The 17,102-nt window shown below is 39.0% G+C and overlaps 1 protein-coding gene across 1 annotated transcript; it reads left to right on the forward strand.

The window, feature by feature from the left end:
• Positions 1 to 363: 363 nt before the first annotated feature.
• LOC309822465 (flavin-containing monooxygenase 3-like) lies at positions 364 to 16,244 on the forward strand (the record flags this gene model as incomplete). The annotated part of the gene is given in 8 exon segments (XM_082654302.1): positions 364 to 375; positions 6,430 to 6,491; positions 6,493 to 6,564; positions 7,232 to 7,343; positions 7,818 to 7,923; positions 10,523 to 10,665; positions 11,484 to 11,683; positions 15,890 to 16,244. Coding segments are annotated over 8 exon segments (1,062 nt in total).
• Positions 16,245 to 17,102: the final 858 nt, after the last annotated feature.

Below are 17,102 nucleotides of genomic sequence, written 5' to 3' on the forward strand. Positions count from 1 at the left end.
CACCCTCCTTCCCATCTCCCACCTGTACCCAACACACACTCAAGGCTCTGGCCTCTATAGTGGTCACCCTGTTGAAGTGTATGAGCTGCTTTTCTTCACTTACGTTTCTCTCCCCTGTGCATGTTCTGAGGCCAGGGAACTTACCTTATTTAACCACATATTCCCAGTGCTCAGCCCAGGGTCTGACCCACAGAATATGCTTAATCATTGCTTGTAGAATTAATGAATGAATGAAAAAAGTTTAAAAAGGAGAGAGATCAAGAGTAAAACCTGGAGTCAGCGCAGGGACAGAGGTTTAGAGAATTAAAGAATGTTAAAGTAAGAATGTTTATGGAAATTATTTAGTTCAACTTAGTTGTACACATGAGGGCCATGGTAAGGAGCCTCACTTATTTTGGTGAAATGAAATGAAAATACACCTGTTATAACAGGAATACTATCAGGCTACTAGGTAGGTGGTTTTCGAACAGGGGATTTTTACCCTCCAGGGAACATCTAATAATGTCTCTTTTTGGTTTTCATGACTGGTGGTGGGTGGTGCTACTGGCATCAAGTGGGTAGAGGACAGAAATGCTGCTAACATCCTGCAGTGCACAGGACAGCTCCCTCCCCACCCCATCAACAAAGAATCATTCAGTGCAATACGCCAATAGTGCCGAGGTTGGGAAACCCATACTGGGTCAACAAGATGAGCCTACTGGTGTTGGCTTCAGTCAAGTGTGATTGTCTTACCTTGTGCCTTTCTCTCCTCGCAACTCTTTCACAATCATCTACGATCTAGGATCTGCAGTACACAGCCTAGAGTGAACTCAGAGGCTGCTGCTCCCATGGTGATATAATAAATAGTGATTTTTGGACTCCATTATTAACTTAATTCATTTGGATTAATTTTATAATCTATACAGAACTGGAGGGCTTTCATATAACATGATTGTTGGTTCCTAGTTTAGTGGTTAGTCCAATTACATGATACAGTTGCTTCTTCCTCTGCTGTCAAACAAGAAGCAAATGATGAAATTCTGGGACTTGTAGCTTCCATTTTCAAGGTTAGAGGAAATTATCAACAGACATGGGAAATATGTCCTCAGGACCATCTCACTGGGTGCAAAGATTGGGTTGTCATGAGATTCAAGAAATGTAGAATGGCAGATGCCAAGCTTTTACAAGTATTTTTGTGTATGCCAAGTTTTTGTAATAGGCTTGTATATTTCAGTGCTTTTTGCCACTGTCCTATTTGCTTTGCTACTTTTAGCCCTATATGTGATAATTAGCTGTTTATGTGTTTGCCTCTTCCCCAGACCTCGGGTTCCTTGATGGCATGAGTTCCACATCTTATTCCCCCCGCTTGGCATGATGCCTGTGAAATACAGCTCCTTGTGCTAAATAGTTATGATAAGAATAATCTGGATTCAGGCCCAGATTTAGAGTCCAAATTAAACTACTAATTAAAAGAAGAATAAGGATACAGGGTTTCAATTGTCAAGATGAGGTCAGTTGGGAAACAAGGAATGATGTCAAGAGTTAGTTTTGCTAAACCAAGGTCGAGCACACTCAAAGTCAGAGTTGGAAGCTGTCGAATAAGCACTCTAACTTAGGGTCACAGAGAAGTTGAGAGCAGTACCTTTATCAGAAAGGGGTTAGGAGCTTTAAACACCTGGCCACAAATGATAACATCTTCTATTCTTATTCACCCAGTTGCAAAGATTGACACCTGGTGCTCAATTTGCTTGCTTCTCCAGAGGGTTCTGACACTTTCAGTAAATCATCAAATACTATTGTATACCTGCTATGTCAGGCACCAATGATATAGTAATGAACAAAAGAGAGACCCTGCTCTCAAAAGAAGTTTACTCACACTGGACTTATATACCATATTTACAAATGTTATACTTGCTGAGGAAGCCCAGTTTGAGGGTGGAGATTAAGAAATGGGTAAAGTCTACGAAGTCCTTTGCCCCTTTGTCACTGACTTTGCTTTCTAACTTGAAGGCTGATCTGAAAGTGGAACTTTGATTCTTCAATATTGTCTTTTCTATTCTCTGGAACTTTTAAAAAATAAGCACTATTATTAAATCTAATTGAAACTTTTGTTGCAAATATAGAATTATTGCTTGGAACATGTTAAAAATATTTATTGGTACTTTGTTTAGTTAAGTTTTGTTTTGTTTTAGTGGATGCTATAGGAATGTAAAATATATTTTTAACTTACTGCACTCTCAACTAATGTTTATGGTACAGCCCAGTATACTTATTTTCTCCCTCTGTCCTTCATGCTATTCTTATATTTTATTTCTACATATATACTTTAATCTTTACAATATGCTGCTATTAATTGTACCCTCAGACATCTGTTATCTTTTTTTTGGTTGTCCATGGTCATATGATTATTTTTAATTGGAGTATAGTTGCTTTACACTGCTGTGCCAGTTTCTGCTGTACAGCAAAGTGAATGAGCCATACGTATACACCCAGGAATCTGCCGTCAATCTTATCTTTTTACCTTGAACACAATATGTCATTTTGCTCTGGTTACTTTTAAGATTTTTAATTTATTCCTTATTTTTCAGCAGTTTGATTATGATGTATCTAAGTGTGGTCTGATTTAAGTTTCTTCCAACTCGGGGTTTTTTGAGCTACTTGGATCTATTGGCTTACAATTGTTATGAAATTTGGAAAATTTCTGATCATTAATTCTTTACCTACTTTTTCTGTCGCTCTCTCTCTCTTCTCATTCTGGGACTCCAATTACATATTTAGATTGCTTGATGTTTCCTCACAAGTCACTAATGCTCTGCTCATTTTTCCCTGCACTTTTTCCCCTCCCTGCCTCATTTAGGTACTAGCTACTACTGTGTCTTCAAGAAATTCACAGATCTCTTTTTCTGCAGTATTTATTCTGTTATTAACTTCAAGCATGTATTTTTCATTTCACACATTGTATTTTGCACCTCTAGAAATACCATTTGTGTCTTTTTTAGGTCTTCTATTTCTCATATCTATGTTTTCCTCTACAGTTTTTGAGCATACATAACTTTGCTATGATAGCTGTTTTAATTTTTCTTTATATCATCTCTTTCATTTTTGGTAAAAAAAATAATTTTTATTTTTCTCCTGGTGTCGGTCTTATTTTCCTGCTTCTTAGTTTTTCTGATAATTTTTTTTTGCATACTGGACATTTTAGGCTTTAGGATATTGGATTTTAATGCTTTTCTTTAACTAATTTTTAACTTTTGCTCTGATATGCAGTTAAGATACTTTGAATCAATTTAATTCTTTTGAAGTTTGCTTTTAAGTTTGGTTATCATTAATCTAGATCTGGTTTTAGCTTAGTACTAATTTAACCCCACTGCTAAGGTAACACCATGGGGGGAATAGAGAAAGATATATCTAAGCAGTTATACAGGTTGTTCAATGGTTCCAGTTATTATCACCATGTAGCAAGTTACCCCAGTTATTATCACCATGTAGCAAGTTACCCCCAAACTTAGAAGCTTCAAATAACCATTTTTTATAATGCTCACAGGTTCTGTGCATCCAGAACTCAGAAAAATGGTGTAGTAAAAATGACAGTCTCTTCTTCACTATGTCTGGTCCTCAGATGGGAAGACTTGGCGATTGGGGGCTAGCAATCTGGAAGCATCTTCATTCTCAAGTCTGGTGGTGGACACAGTTGTCAGTTGGGATCTTTCCAAGTGTCCTGAGCCTCTTCATAATATATGGTGGCTTTAAGATAGCTGGACTTCTCACATGGAAGCTCAGGCCTCCAAAATGGGTGTCCCAGTGAATAAGACAAGCTGAATCACTTTCTATGATCTGGCTTGAGAAATCATGTGTTCACTTTCATTGCACTCTATGTGTTATAAGTGAGTTAAAAACACACGCAGATTCAAGGGTAGGAAGCACAGCCTCCACCTCTCAATAGGAGAAATATCAAAGAATTTGAGGCCATTTATTTGAAACCACCACAACAATCATTGAAGGAGCTGATAAATCAGAGTGATGAAGAAAGAACTTGAATTTGGATAATCAAGGGTTTCCATTCTATTTCTACCATTTACTAGACAATTAATCTCCCTTGAGTCTCTTTCCTTGTCTATGAAAGGAAATAATAAATTTTGTAATTGAGTCGTTGTGGGGATTAAATGAGACTATACTTACAAAGTGCTTATTAACTTAGAACATAGTTAATGCTCAATAAATAATAGCTCTCTCCAAACTAAAGTAAATCAAAACACTTAACTACACTAATAACCTATGCTACAGAAATATTCCAGGGTATAATTTTGAAGTCAGATTTTAAGAAAAATAAGAATTTTTGGAAATATCTTGAAAAAAATAGCAAAAATTACTAAGAGGTATAAAATATGCTTTATATATTGAAGACAGGAGAAAAACAAAGACTAAAGAAGATGTTAACACCACTGTCAAAGAAACACTTCCCATCCAGAGTCCTGGACAAAAGAACAGCAAGAAAAGAGCTCCCTCTCTGGCCTAGTGTACATCTCAGGGACATTAGGGGAAAGGGTCCCCAGTGTCTCTTTCGCCAGACTTTCAGACACCACTATGTGAAATGTCACCCTAAGTTAAGAGCAGACCAGGGTCTCATCCCACATTGGCAGAACATTCCAACTTCTGACAGAAATGCTTTTTAAAGTATTAAATGTGGTATACATGGGGAAAAAAAATCTAAGCTCAAATGAGGCTAAAGACCCAGTGGAAGAAGAATAAGCTGTGAACCATTTATTGTGCTCTCAAATTTTGGTCGATGTGCAAAAATAAGTGTTGTCAAACTAAGTGCCTATACTGTTAGGACAGTGAATATTAGATGGACATCGAGAATATTAATGTATCTAAGAAATGATAAGACAAAGGGAACCAGCCCAGGAGCAGTATCAGACTAAGGGTGTTGTCTTCCCACCCAAGCCTGTTGTTTCAGGTGATTTCAAGATAGGCACCACTGAACTCAGTGAAAGAGAGATGGGTAAGGCACAAAGACCAATGAATAAGAGGAGGGTCAACAGGCTTAAGAATGTTGTCTATGGAAGCACTTTGATTATTGTTATTTATATTTTTCTGGACATAAAACAAGCCAGGAGCTAATAACCTAAAATCCTATAAAGTCTTTGAAGAGATTATAATACTGAAGGAAACACAAACATTGTTTTCAAAGGCTTGTGACTATTCAACTCTAAAGCATCACTTGGGCTCCCAAACCTGTACCATCAGAAAGTGAGTTGTGAAATCTGAGAAGCCCCTACAGAAGGCATATTCTTCCATGTCTACCCCAGATGTAGCTGTGGATAGTAAAGAAGAGAGCTCCACAGATTGTAGAAGCATGGTCTAAGCAAGATCCCTTTTCCAAAGCTCCATCTAACTCATTGTAGCAAAGAAGGTCTACTCCAGGTGTAAAAAACCAAGGACCCTGGAGCTCTGATTGTTCCTATTCCCAGCTCCTGCTTGTAGGGCAGAGATTTCATGCCACAAGGGGAAATACTGAAAAATAGGGCTGCCACCCTCTTACATCTCCAGTTGGTAGGGTGTGGTATTACTCTACAAAAGGTAGGTCACCCTGTTACCCTTGTCTCCACCTCCAGTGGAATATCACAGCATGTGCCCAAGAGCTGGCATGCTGCAACTAAAAGATCCCGCACGTGGCAATGAAGATCCTGAGTGCCACAAATAAGACTTGGTGCAGCCAAATAAATAAATAAATATTTTAAAATATATACATAAAAGAAGGGAAAAAAATCTGAGCAGTGACATCAGAGGTTACACACCGCAGGGAAAATATACTTCACAGAATTTGTCCACGCAAGCCACCAAGCAAATAAACTAACAACCCCCCCCCCCAGCAATATTAATAAGCCCCGGAATGGGAGAGGGGAACTAATCAGAATCCAGACTCACTACAATAACTTAAATGTCAAGTTTTCAACAAGAAATCATAAGACATTTGGAGAAACAAGATAGTGTGACCTTTGTATGGGAAAAAAAAAATAGGCAGGGCTTCCCTCGTGGCGCAGTGGTTGAGAGTCCGCCTGCCGATGCAGGGGACACGGGTTCGTGCCCCGGTCCGGGAGGATCCCACGTGCCGCGGAGCGGCTGGGCCCGTGAACCATGGCTGCTGAGCCTGCGCGTCCGGAGCCTGTGCTCCGCAACGGGAGAGGCCACAACAGTGAGAGGCCCGCGTACCGCAAAACAAACAAACAAACAGAAAAAGCAAAACAATCTCCTTCGTATTTAAAAATAAGAAAGCCCACGTGAGCTAGGATTTTCTGTCACTCGATGTGCCTTTGAAAGGCATAACAGCTTTGAGTAGGATATTCCTTAAATGCACTAACTAGCAATTTTAGAAAAAAAACTAATCTTGCATGATAGAAAAAAATTACATGGCAATAAAAATCTGATTTTATACTAATATGTTTCCAGATACAAGACACAATACCAGGAGAAAGAATTGCGGTGATTGGTGCTGGGGTCAGTCATTTAGGTCTGTCTGGAGGAAGGACTGGAGCCCATCTGTTTTGAAGGAAGCAGTGACATTGGAGGGCTGTGGAGATATAAGTTTAAATAGACTTATGCTTCTATATGTGTAATGACAATTTTTCTTATCTGGGAAATAGGAATGCAAGGATTACAGCACTGATTTATCCTTCAACTACCAGTATAATAGTTGCTATCTTTATCAGTACCTAACACATGTGCTTTGAATCCCACTCCTTCCTTCCTCCCAAGGATGATGTTCAATCAATCTTTCTTCGTTTCAGGGTCTAGCTCCTTGAAGGAGAACTGTGTGCTCCCTCTTCCTTCATCTCCACCATCACTACAAGACGGTTATCCCAGCACTTCCCCAAAACTGCTGTCACTGCCATTACCAATAAAAGTTGACAAATTGAATGGACTTTCTGCCAAGAATTTTATTGCCGTCTCAAGGGGATCCAATGATGTTAAAAACCAGCTCCTTTCAAAACACTTGTCACTAGCTTCTGTGATTTCACTCTGTTTTCTTTCTGATTTTCCTTCTCAATATTTTTCTACTTGGCCTCTAATTGTTGCTGATTATAGCTCTATTCTCAGTCTTCCAGTCTTCTAACTTTTTGCAGGTTCCTTAGGATACATCCTTATCCCTCCTTGGCTTCAGTTATCAAGGTGTCCTTTATTTTCTTGGTAGGAGAAGACTGAAGGTGGCAAGACCAGTGTCTATAGATCTGCCACCAGCAACACTTTGAAGTGATTATCCTTTCTCTGATCATTTTCCCAACTACTTGCACAATTCCAAAATCATGGAGTATCTCCGGATGTCTGTCAAACCCTTTCACCGTTTGAAGCACTTCCGGTTTCTGGTAAGTGGGGCAGAGACCACTCAGCATACATGGAACCCTCTTGTTAGAGCCAAGAGCCAGGCCAGAGCAAAATGCACTAAAGCTTTCATTCAGTCTTGGAGGTGAGCTTTACATAAATCTCCAGAGAAGTCGGCGAGAGCTTCTCTCCTCACTTTCCTCAGGAAAAAAAGTATGGTGGATTGGCTGAAATGCCAGACTGTGCGCCCGGTGTTGGCTCACCCCTAACTACATTCGGGACTGCAGTTGGGACAAACTGAGATACATCTCTACTTAAAAATGCCTTGGTAGGGAGACCAGTTACAAATGAACTCTTTAATGAAAACCCAGAGGAGAGTAGCTGTAACCAACCTTATTCATTGAGGCAGAGTTCTTGGGCAGAAGGGCAGCTGGGAAGAGCGGTCACAAGTCTGAGTTCGTCTCATTCCCAGTCGAAGCTGTGCAACGTGAGGAAGCGCTCTGACTTCTCTTGCACAGGACAGTGAGATGTTGTCGTCCAGACCGAAGGGAAGCAGGAATCCTATGTCTTTGATGGGATTGTGGTGTGTAGTGGCCTTGAAACCGATCCCTTCATGCCACTCAGGTACGTCCTACCGAACGCTAAGACACTGGTGTTATGGGGTTTTATCATAGTGGCTATTGTTATTTTGGGAGAAAGTTTATCATTCTGAAAGTCATCTTAGTTTGAAAATAAACATATTTTCTGATTATAAAGAAATGCATGTTCTTTCAAGTTCCATGCAAATAATACATATTATAAAATTGAAAATAAAAATTACTAATACAACCACCAGTTCTGGGTTATAAGAGGAAAGTGCTACATTTTACCACAGTTGGAAGGCAAAATGTGGGAATTGTTTTGTGTTGGTAATAGTTTGGAGTAAATAGTGAGATCAGAGATACAGAAAATATATTAATATTTAGCTTTATTCCTGAATGTGTATCTATATGTATGGCATGGTGGATATAAATAGCTATGTGCTAGTGTCACTACACATCTTAGAAAAGACTGCAGAGCTATTGTTTACTATTTGGAAGCTTAAGCACCCTGAATATAAGGAATGGTACAGGAATGATTTACCTGCACAAGATCTCCTTCTTTATCTCTAGGAGCAGGATATATACTTGGTCTTTTCAAAGAGGGCTGAACCTGAGACTCCCTTGGGGTCTAAGGAGATGCTAGACTCCCTCCACTTCCATTGCTTTGAGTGTCTGTTTCCCAGTGCGTGAGATGATAAAGTTAAGGTTGGTCAAAAGAGGTCTATTAGTTAATTAGTTATTAGCTTATTAGATGTGTAAATATTCCTGTATTCATTCATTCAGCATTCATTCAAGAAATATCTACAGAGCACCAACTGTGTACCAGAGACTTAGCAGAGAATAAAGCAGACAAAATCTCTGTCCCCAAGGAGTGTACATAGCAGTAGATGGAGAGAGACACAAAAAGAAATAAATATGTGGAAGGTGATGACTGTGAAGAGAAACAATTGCCAGGGGAGGGCGAAGGGATGGGTGGTTGGGGAGAAGGGCTTGTGATGCAAGATTAGATAAGATGGCCAGATAAGACTTCAGTGAGAAAAGGGCATTTGAACAAATACCCCCAAGGAGTTGAGGAAGTGATGCAGATATATGAGGGAAACAGATCGTACAGAAGGAAGAAAAAAGTGCAAAGGACTTGAGGTGGGTATGTACCTGACAGGTCCAGTGTGGTGGAAGTAGAAGAAAGAATAGAAGGAGATGATGTTAGAGAGTGAATGTTACACCAGATCAAGAAGGACCTTAGGGCTTCCCTGGTGGCGCAGTTGTTGAGAGTCCGCCTGCCGATGCAGGGGACACAGGAGACAGAGGAAGAATAGATGAAAACATAGTAACTTTTAGGTGTTGAGGAACGCACCTCAGATTTTTATTGTTTCATAACAAAGGAGAAGAAAAGGTTATCTTCAGAGAGTGAGAGGAATTTCAGTAGGGCCAAGGGGAGGGGAAATAATTGAAAGAGCTGCAGTCAGAAATTGAATGGAAGGGCTTCCCTGGTGGCGCAGTGGTTGAGAATCTGCCTGCTAATGCAGGGAACACGGGTTCGAGCCCTGGTCTGGGAGGATCCCACATGCCGCGGAGCAACTAGGCCCGTGAGCCACAACTACTGAGCCTGCGCGTCTGGAGCCTGTGCTCCGCAACAAGAGAGGCCGCGATAGTGAGAGGCCCGCGCACCACGATGAAGAGTGGCCCCCGCTTGCCACAACTAGAGAAAGCCCTCGTACAGAAACGAAGACGCAACATAGCAAAAATAAATAAATGAATTAATAAACTCCTACCCCCAACATCTTCTAAAAAAAAAAAGAAATTGAATGGAAAATTGAACTTAGCAATGATTGAGTTCAGAAACATTTAGATTTGTGCCAGGAGTTCACTAGGTGATCAAAGAACTGCTTCCAGGGGAAAGCTGAAGTTTGGGAGCATATTCTCTAGGGAAAAAGGAACAGGGCAAGGAATGAACCACAATTAGGATGGAGTAGGGCTGTTCAGTGTCACAGGAGGAGAATGAAGGCCACATGTACATATGCCCCAATATTGTTTAAAAGATGAAAGGCTACAAAATCAACCAGCTATTATGGCTTTACCATATGAGCATATTTTTAAACAAAAATAATACGTTCTTATGTCCTCTCAGCTTCAGGGTCAAGTGAGCACTTGTCCCTAGTAGGAGAGCAGAGTGAATACTGCTAGTGTTAGCAGGAAGGGTGTACTGGGCCTAGAAAGAGATGGAAACAAGCTAGACAGGGATGAAGCATAGGCTGGGAAAGCAAGACAGGGAATTGGTTCAGAGCCATATTTGTAAATAACAAAGATGATGGATAAAGAAGATATATTACTTAAGGAGGAGCCAAGCTCTTTGAAGGCTTGGCAGGGTATAGACAAGTAAAAAGGAGGCAGAAATAAAATATCTGAGTTTCTAGTAAACCTGAGATCATAAAATTTTGGTCCAGACCAAAACTGTAGGAGAATTAATTCTGTCTGATAATGTTTGGCAAGCACAGTTCACAGACCAGGAACAGTAGACCAGAAAATGAGAGGTTTAAATAGCATAGCATTTGAATTTAGCAATAAGCTTTAGAATAGGCCAGCAGTTAAAAAATAAAATAAAATAATGGTCAATACTTGAGCAATTCTATTCTTGCCCACAGGAGTCACAAGTTTCAAAGGTCAGTGTGTCCACAGTTGGGAATACAAGAGTCCAGAGAAATTTCACGGCAAGAAAATCATTGTGATCGGCATTGGAAATGCTGGAGGTGATTTGGCGACTGAGCTCAGTCATGTAGCTGCACAGGTTTGGTGCCTAAATTCTCTTTCCTGAGATGCAACCTGCCTACTACCTGCTGAGATGTGATCATTGCATGAAATATGTGTAGTGTGTATTCATACACTGCTTCAATACTGATTAATTACCTTCTCTCACCAGTTTCCTCAATAGACATCTTGTTAATCCATTCCAAAAAAAATAGAGAATGGAATACAAATAAATATTTCAAACTTTAGTGACTTCCATAATGTTTATTTTTAACAGAGTGTGGAGGCTTTACCAACTCAGCTAAGAGTTACAAAAATGAACTTACCAGAAAACCATTTTTAAAATCCCTTAATATTTTTCATTGACATGACACTTGACACCGTCTTCCAACTCCAATTCCTTCAATAGGGATACAGATTAACTAAGTGTTCTAGATACTACAATACAGTAATTAACAGATGGATGGGATCTTTTGTGTCAATTTGTGGATCTCTAGTCTTTTTGCATCATTGTGTTTTTCCAGAATTTGGAATTTAAGAGATTGCAGGCATCAAAGACTGCCTTGGAGAAGGTTCAAAAGGGGTAGTGGGTGAGGTCCAGAGGAAAGCTTGAGGAGATCTCCGGAGCTATAAGCAACAAGTCAGATGTTTCTGTATGTGGGAATGTGTGTGGTTATCTATTGGCCTTCCTGTCTTGAGAAAGAAGAACTCTTCAAACTAAAAAGACAAGAGAGTTCTTATCCATTTCTTCTCATGAGCCAAATGAGAGATATCTGAAGAAGTGAGAAAATGATCCTATGAAAGTAAACTGTTATATTGGGAAACATCTATTGTGCATTTATTTGCATTCTCTCCTAGGTATTTCTCAGCACAAGGCATGGTGCATGGATTTGGAACTGGGTCTGGGATTATGGGATGCCCATGGACATTGTTCTCTTTACTCATTTTAACTCTGTTGTCAACCAAGTTTACCCTACATTCTTAATCAACAGATGGGCAGAGAATAAATTAAATGCTCGCTTTAACCATGACATTTATGGTTTGCTGCCTCAACACAGGTATGTTCTAGGATTTCTTAAAAATAATTTTGCTCCTGCCTTTTGGAGTCAGCAGGTCAGACTTGGAACATAAGGAAGATTTAGAGTTCAGTTTTGCCACCTTGAAAATAGACTTCACCTATCTTAGGAGAATGTTAATCATCATTTCTTTTCTCATGTTTCTTTGGACCTTTCTATTTACTAACCTTAGAAGAAAGAAATTGAATTTCAGGACATAAGAGCAGCTTCATCTGTCCCCACCCTTCATGTTTTCAGGCTAACATGCAGGTATTTAGGCTCTGAGACCTTAGATGGTGGACAAGCAAATGGTATATTATGTCATAAAACTTAACTCCATTTTTCCAAGTCAAGAGAAAGAATCAGGAATCTGGTAAGATTCCAGCAATAAGATGGGAGATTTTGGGGAGAGTCCTTTGAAATTCAACACATTCTTTCTTTGTCTTGAATAGAACTCTGAATCCAGACAGCTGTGGTTTGGATCCTGGCTTCACCACTTTCCAGCGGTGTGATATCAGATTTACTTAACTATTTGTGCCTCACCTTCCTTATATATAAAATGGCAATAACATTAGCACCAATTCAGAGGGTTGTTCTGCACATTAAAGAGGAAAATACATGTATAATTTATAATAGTCCCCAACACATAGTAAATGCTCAACAATTTTCTGTTGTTTTATTATGTTATTAACTTTCTAACTAGATTAAAATTATACTCATGGGATTTTAGTTTTTGGAGGTGATTGAGCGACAACACAGAGAGGTCAATGCCATTGAAAGAGGAATGTATTACTTACATTTCCTAAGAGAAAGAGACATGCCAGGCCACGCAGGGCCACATGGGAGCACTGGGTTTGTTCAGACAGAAACAGGAACAAGAGAAAAGCTGAGGCCAGAGTCTTTACTGGGGTTTCTGTGGGACAAGCAAAGCAGGGCATTGCAAACAGTTTAGGATTGGCTAATTTGAATAATTCCCATGGGCTTTAATCTATAGAGATCTGCCTGGTTCCTAGCCCTGGGATGATTTAAGGCAGGAGAAATATTGTGTTGGGGTATGAGCGTTAGATAAGTAGTTGGTTGGGGCTACAGACTTGGGAGAATTGTTTGCGGCTATAGACTTGGGCTTGGCTGGTTCGCATATGAAAGACATGCTCCTGGCAGAGCTCTTTGCTATCTTTAAAACAGGCTGGCCTTCTCCCTGGCCAACAAGCTTTTTAAGATATCAAAACATCATAAAATATAGAAAATAAAAGCACAATTATAGGCTGACATCCAGTTTCTAGCTTGAATGATTGAGTAGAGAGTGTACCATCTTACAAAGGTAAATAATTCAGGAGGAAAGCAACTTTGGAAGATCTTAGGAGGCTTGCTGAGGACTTAAGGTTTAGAAAACTGTTTGGGATACTTGTGAGGTATCCCAACAGAGATACATGGCAAGCATTAGGATAGATGATTCTGAAAATCAAAGTAGAGATTAGGCTTGGAGTCATCAGCCCTGAAGATGTATATCAGAGTCTCAGTGATAGAGTATGTGATTGTCAGGGTTAGGAAGAAGGAGACTGGCAAAGTTTGAACAGGTACTTCTGTTATTTTCCTTTGCGTGCACGTGCACACACACCCTTCTTCTCATGCTGCCTTAAGAAACAATAATCTGGGTTGGGTGTGGTTCTGGGGGAGAGGTTCTAGGTCAGAAGCTAAGGAATCCCAAACGTTAAAGAGGAATCTGAAGAAGAGTAGCCATTAAAAGCACTGAGAAAGAAATTACAAGTGAAGAAGTAGGAGACTCAGTAGTAAGGACAGGGAATAAGATGGGGAAAATTTCAAGAAGAGAATGGTCAGCAGTGTCAAGAGTAATGAGTCAACAAATATTTTCTGAGCTGGTCTGTGTGTTCATTATTGTATAGGTAGCAAGTATGTGAATTAAAAGAATGGACCTATCACCTCCCAGGAATAAGTCATGCTCATTCCTGCCTTGGGATGTGGTGTTTCTTCTGCCTGGAATGTTATTCTCTCAAGCTCAAAATATAAAAAGGACAAGCAGAGTCACAGAATTATGAACTGTGAATTATGAAAATTATGGCAGAGTCATAAAGTAACTGGAATAGCACTACAGCACAGTTAAAAGAGCAAGAGCTTTGTAATCAAATGAACTCAGGATTAAAACCCTGTTCCTCCATGTACTGAATGCATGGCCTTGACATATTAATTGACCCCACAATTCCCTCACTTATAAAAATGGGAATACTTACGTGTATTTTGCAGAGTGGTAAGAATTAACAATTAAGCACCTGAATTTGGAGGCATTCAATAAATATTGATTGAATGGATGAAGATTAGCCATTGTGGTTGAAATCCTTTATTATTATTCTTTATTATATCATTAATTCTAAGGCTAAGAATAAAGTTATGAAGACAAATTCAAACCTACCTTAATGAAATGATGTCAATCACGTTATAATGATTCTGCTCATTTGTTTTGCTTCTCCTTTAAAACGTTTTGCATATATTCCTAGAATATTCTGTTTCTCAAAATGTAGGATGTCATCCATCAAAGAAATGAAGATATAGGAAAGTGTCTTCCATGAGTTAAGATGGAAAATTAAAGAGAAATCTCTATCGAATGAAAACAATCAGGAGATACTGAGTCACCATTAGTAGCTATAATACAATAAGTATTAGAAAACTAAGGGATAACATAACTGAACAAGTGTAACTCACTATTTAAAGGAGAGCCAGAGTGAATACTCTGGTAATGGGACTACACACACACTACCTTGTGTCTTGTCATGGGATGCAACTCCCTTAAGTCCATCCTTCTTCGTGAGCTTTGAGGTCTGCTAGTGAACTCATTAAACACACTGTCTTTGCATCTGTAAGTCACGTGCACCTGATAAAACAATGAATGGAAGGCAGATAAAACAATGAATGGAAGGCAGATAAAACAATGAATGGAGGGCATTGCAAAGCGACTCCTGAATCCATCTCCCCCACTCCTGTGTTACCTCACTCATGATGTTCTCTACCAAACTGACTCTCACAGTACCCATTTCTTCCTGAAACCACGTCTTTTCAATAAGAAAACCATGTTCATATTTGAAATTTCTTTCCCAGGACTGAACAAATTACCCTCAGTGAGTGGCATGATGGCTGACATAAGAAAGAAGAGAAAAAAATTTGAAAGAGTAAGAAGCTTGCTTCTTGGTGAAAATCAATTGGAAGTGTTTAGGTGGAGCTGTTTGTCTTCCAAGTATTCGTTATATTTTTCTTATGATAGACTCTGAGTCTATTTGCCTGGATGGGATCTCAAATAATCAACTTTTTAATTTCCTCTTAACCAAGCATAAATATCCCTTACGGAATATTTATGGAATGGAATGGATAGAGAATGGTCTAACCTGGAAAACTCAGAATTTTGTTTAAAGTTCATGGAACACTAAATACAACATACAATTATAAATTTATGTCTTACCATAGCCTTAGAGATGTAAAGCATGTGAATATATATGTGATGAAATGGAAAGATTGTTTCACCCTTTTAAGGTGTTGAGAAGATAAACCAATGTGAGAAATGAGATAGCAAATCATTACAGAATCCAGTTAAAATTCTGATGTGAGGTCAGAAGCTGGTGGGTTGCACCAAATCTTCTTAATGGAAAATTCTTCTCAACCACTGGGGCTGGGAATGTAATTTATTTCTATTCAGCATATATCTATTGAGAATCTACAATGTGAAGGTCACAGCGTGTTCTCTATGAGCCACAGCCTTTATCCTAAGAACAGTCAGTTATCCAGTAATTTTGGTTTCAGAAACTGAGCCAAGAATTGCATTTCATTAATATTTAAAATAAATTAATGTCACACATATCTAAATAACTTGCCTGTACAATTCACATAGCATATTCCTCACCACCGATTTACCAAAATGAGACTAGATCCTAATTGAGAATTAATTTCATGGCCAAAGTACAGGATTTAGGAAAAGACAAAAATATTCCGAAACCCACCTATTATTATCCAAGATCCCTGGAAGGATTTAATGGGGAAAAATACACTGCATGAATATTTTGTTAGAAACCACTGAGACCATAGTCAGTGAAAACAAGAAAACTCATTTTATCTCTCAGTTTTTGGAGAAATCTTCAACCAATGTTTAGAGGAAATTGTGCATGGAGAGATGGAGGTTCTGGCATTTTCCCCTTCTGGTTTCAGATTCCTGAATAATCCCTGTGATACACGCAGAGTGCGGTGTAAGTATTACGTGGATGAAATTGCCTCTGAAATAGGAGTGAAACCCAACCTGTTCTCACTTTTCCTGTGGGATCCAAAGCTGGCTCTGGAAATTTTCTTTGGGCCATGCACACCTTACCAGTACCACCTACAAGGGCCAGGGAAGTGGGCTGGGGCCCAAGGAGCCATCCTGACTCAGAGAGAGCAGATCATCAAGCCCCTGAGGACTCGCACCCTCACCTGTGACCAGGCTCCATACTCTGTGCCATTTTGGCTTAAAAGTGTCTGTGTAGCCCTTCTCTTCTTTGTTCTCAGTTTAGTCATTATTAAAGGATAATCCTCCTACAATCATTACGATATTATAGATTAACAGTGACACACAGTAACTAAGAAACTGGGCATGTGCAAGAGTTTATCCCTCAGTTCAGACTAGATCAGTGCAGTGAATTGTCTAATAATTCCAAAATTACTCATGTATGAGTATTTGGCAAAATTGGAAATTTCAGAAGTCCAAAGGGACAGAGTAACAACTTGAGCTAAAGCTGACCTGAAAATTGGAGATTTCTAACAAAATGGTTTATATGAAATCTTGCTCTGGAAAAGTATATATAATTTCTATAGTATGACAAATGTTCTAAGTTACCAAGTTCTCCTAGCCTCCTTTTATATGAATTGGCAAATTCTTTGTTTTATATGTAAAACACAGGCTAGGAAAAAGTATCTCTTCAATGATTTAGAAAAGTTAACAATGAACAAACGTCTTCACCAGAAACTGTTTCACTAGGATCACATTCATAGAATCATGGATATTGAGGTAGCAGGTTATTTCAGGTATTATCAAGGGTATTTTCAGGATATGGGGTGTGCCAAGGAGAGAAAAAGAGGGACTAATGGAAGTCAGGAAAAGAAGAAACAGGGAGAACGAGCAAATATTTACAACATTTACAAAAACTTTTACAATTAATCAAAGAGATGAAATATTTTAGTCTCTGGGTCAGTCACTTATATTACAGGCTCTGTCTGAGCTTAGTCCTGATATTCTGTAAAACAGATTTCTCCCCCAGATTTCTTAAGATACGATTGATAATAAAAAATTGTATATTTTTGAAGTGTACAATGTGGTGTTTTGATATACATACCCAAAGAGAAATTATTACCACAATCAAACTAATTAACATATTAATTACCTCATAGT

The sequence above is a fragment of the Grampus griseus genome (assembly GCF_964374135.1).
Source record: "Grampus griseus genome assembly, chromosome: 1".
Lineage (NCBI taxonomy): Eukaryota > Metazoa > Chordata > Mammalia > Artiodactyla > Delphinidae > Grampus > Grampus griseus.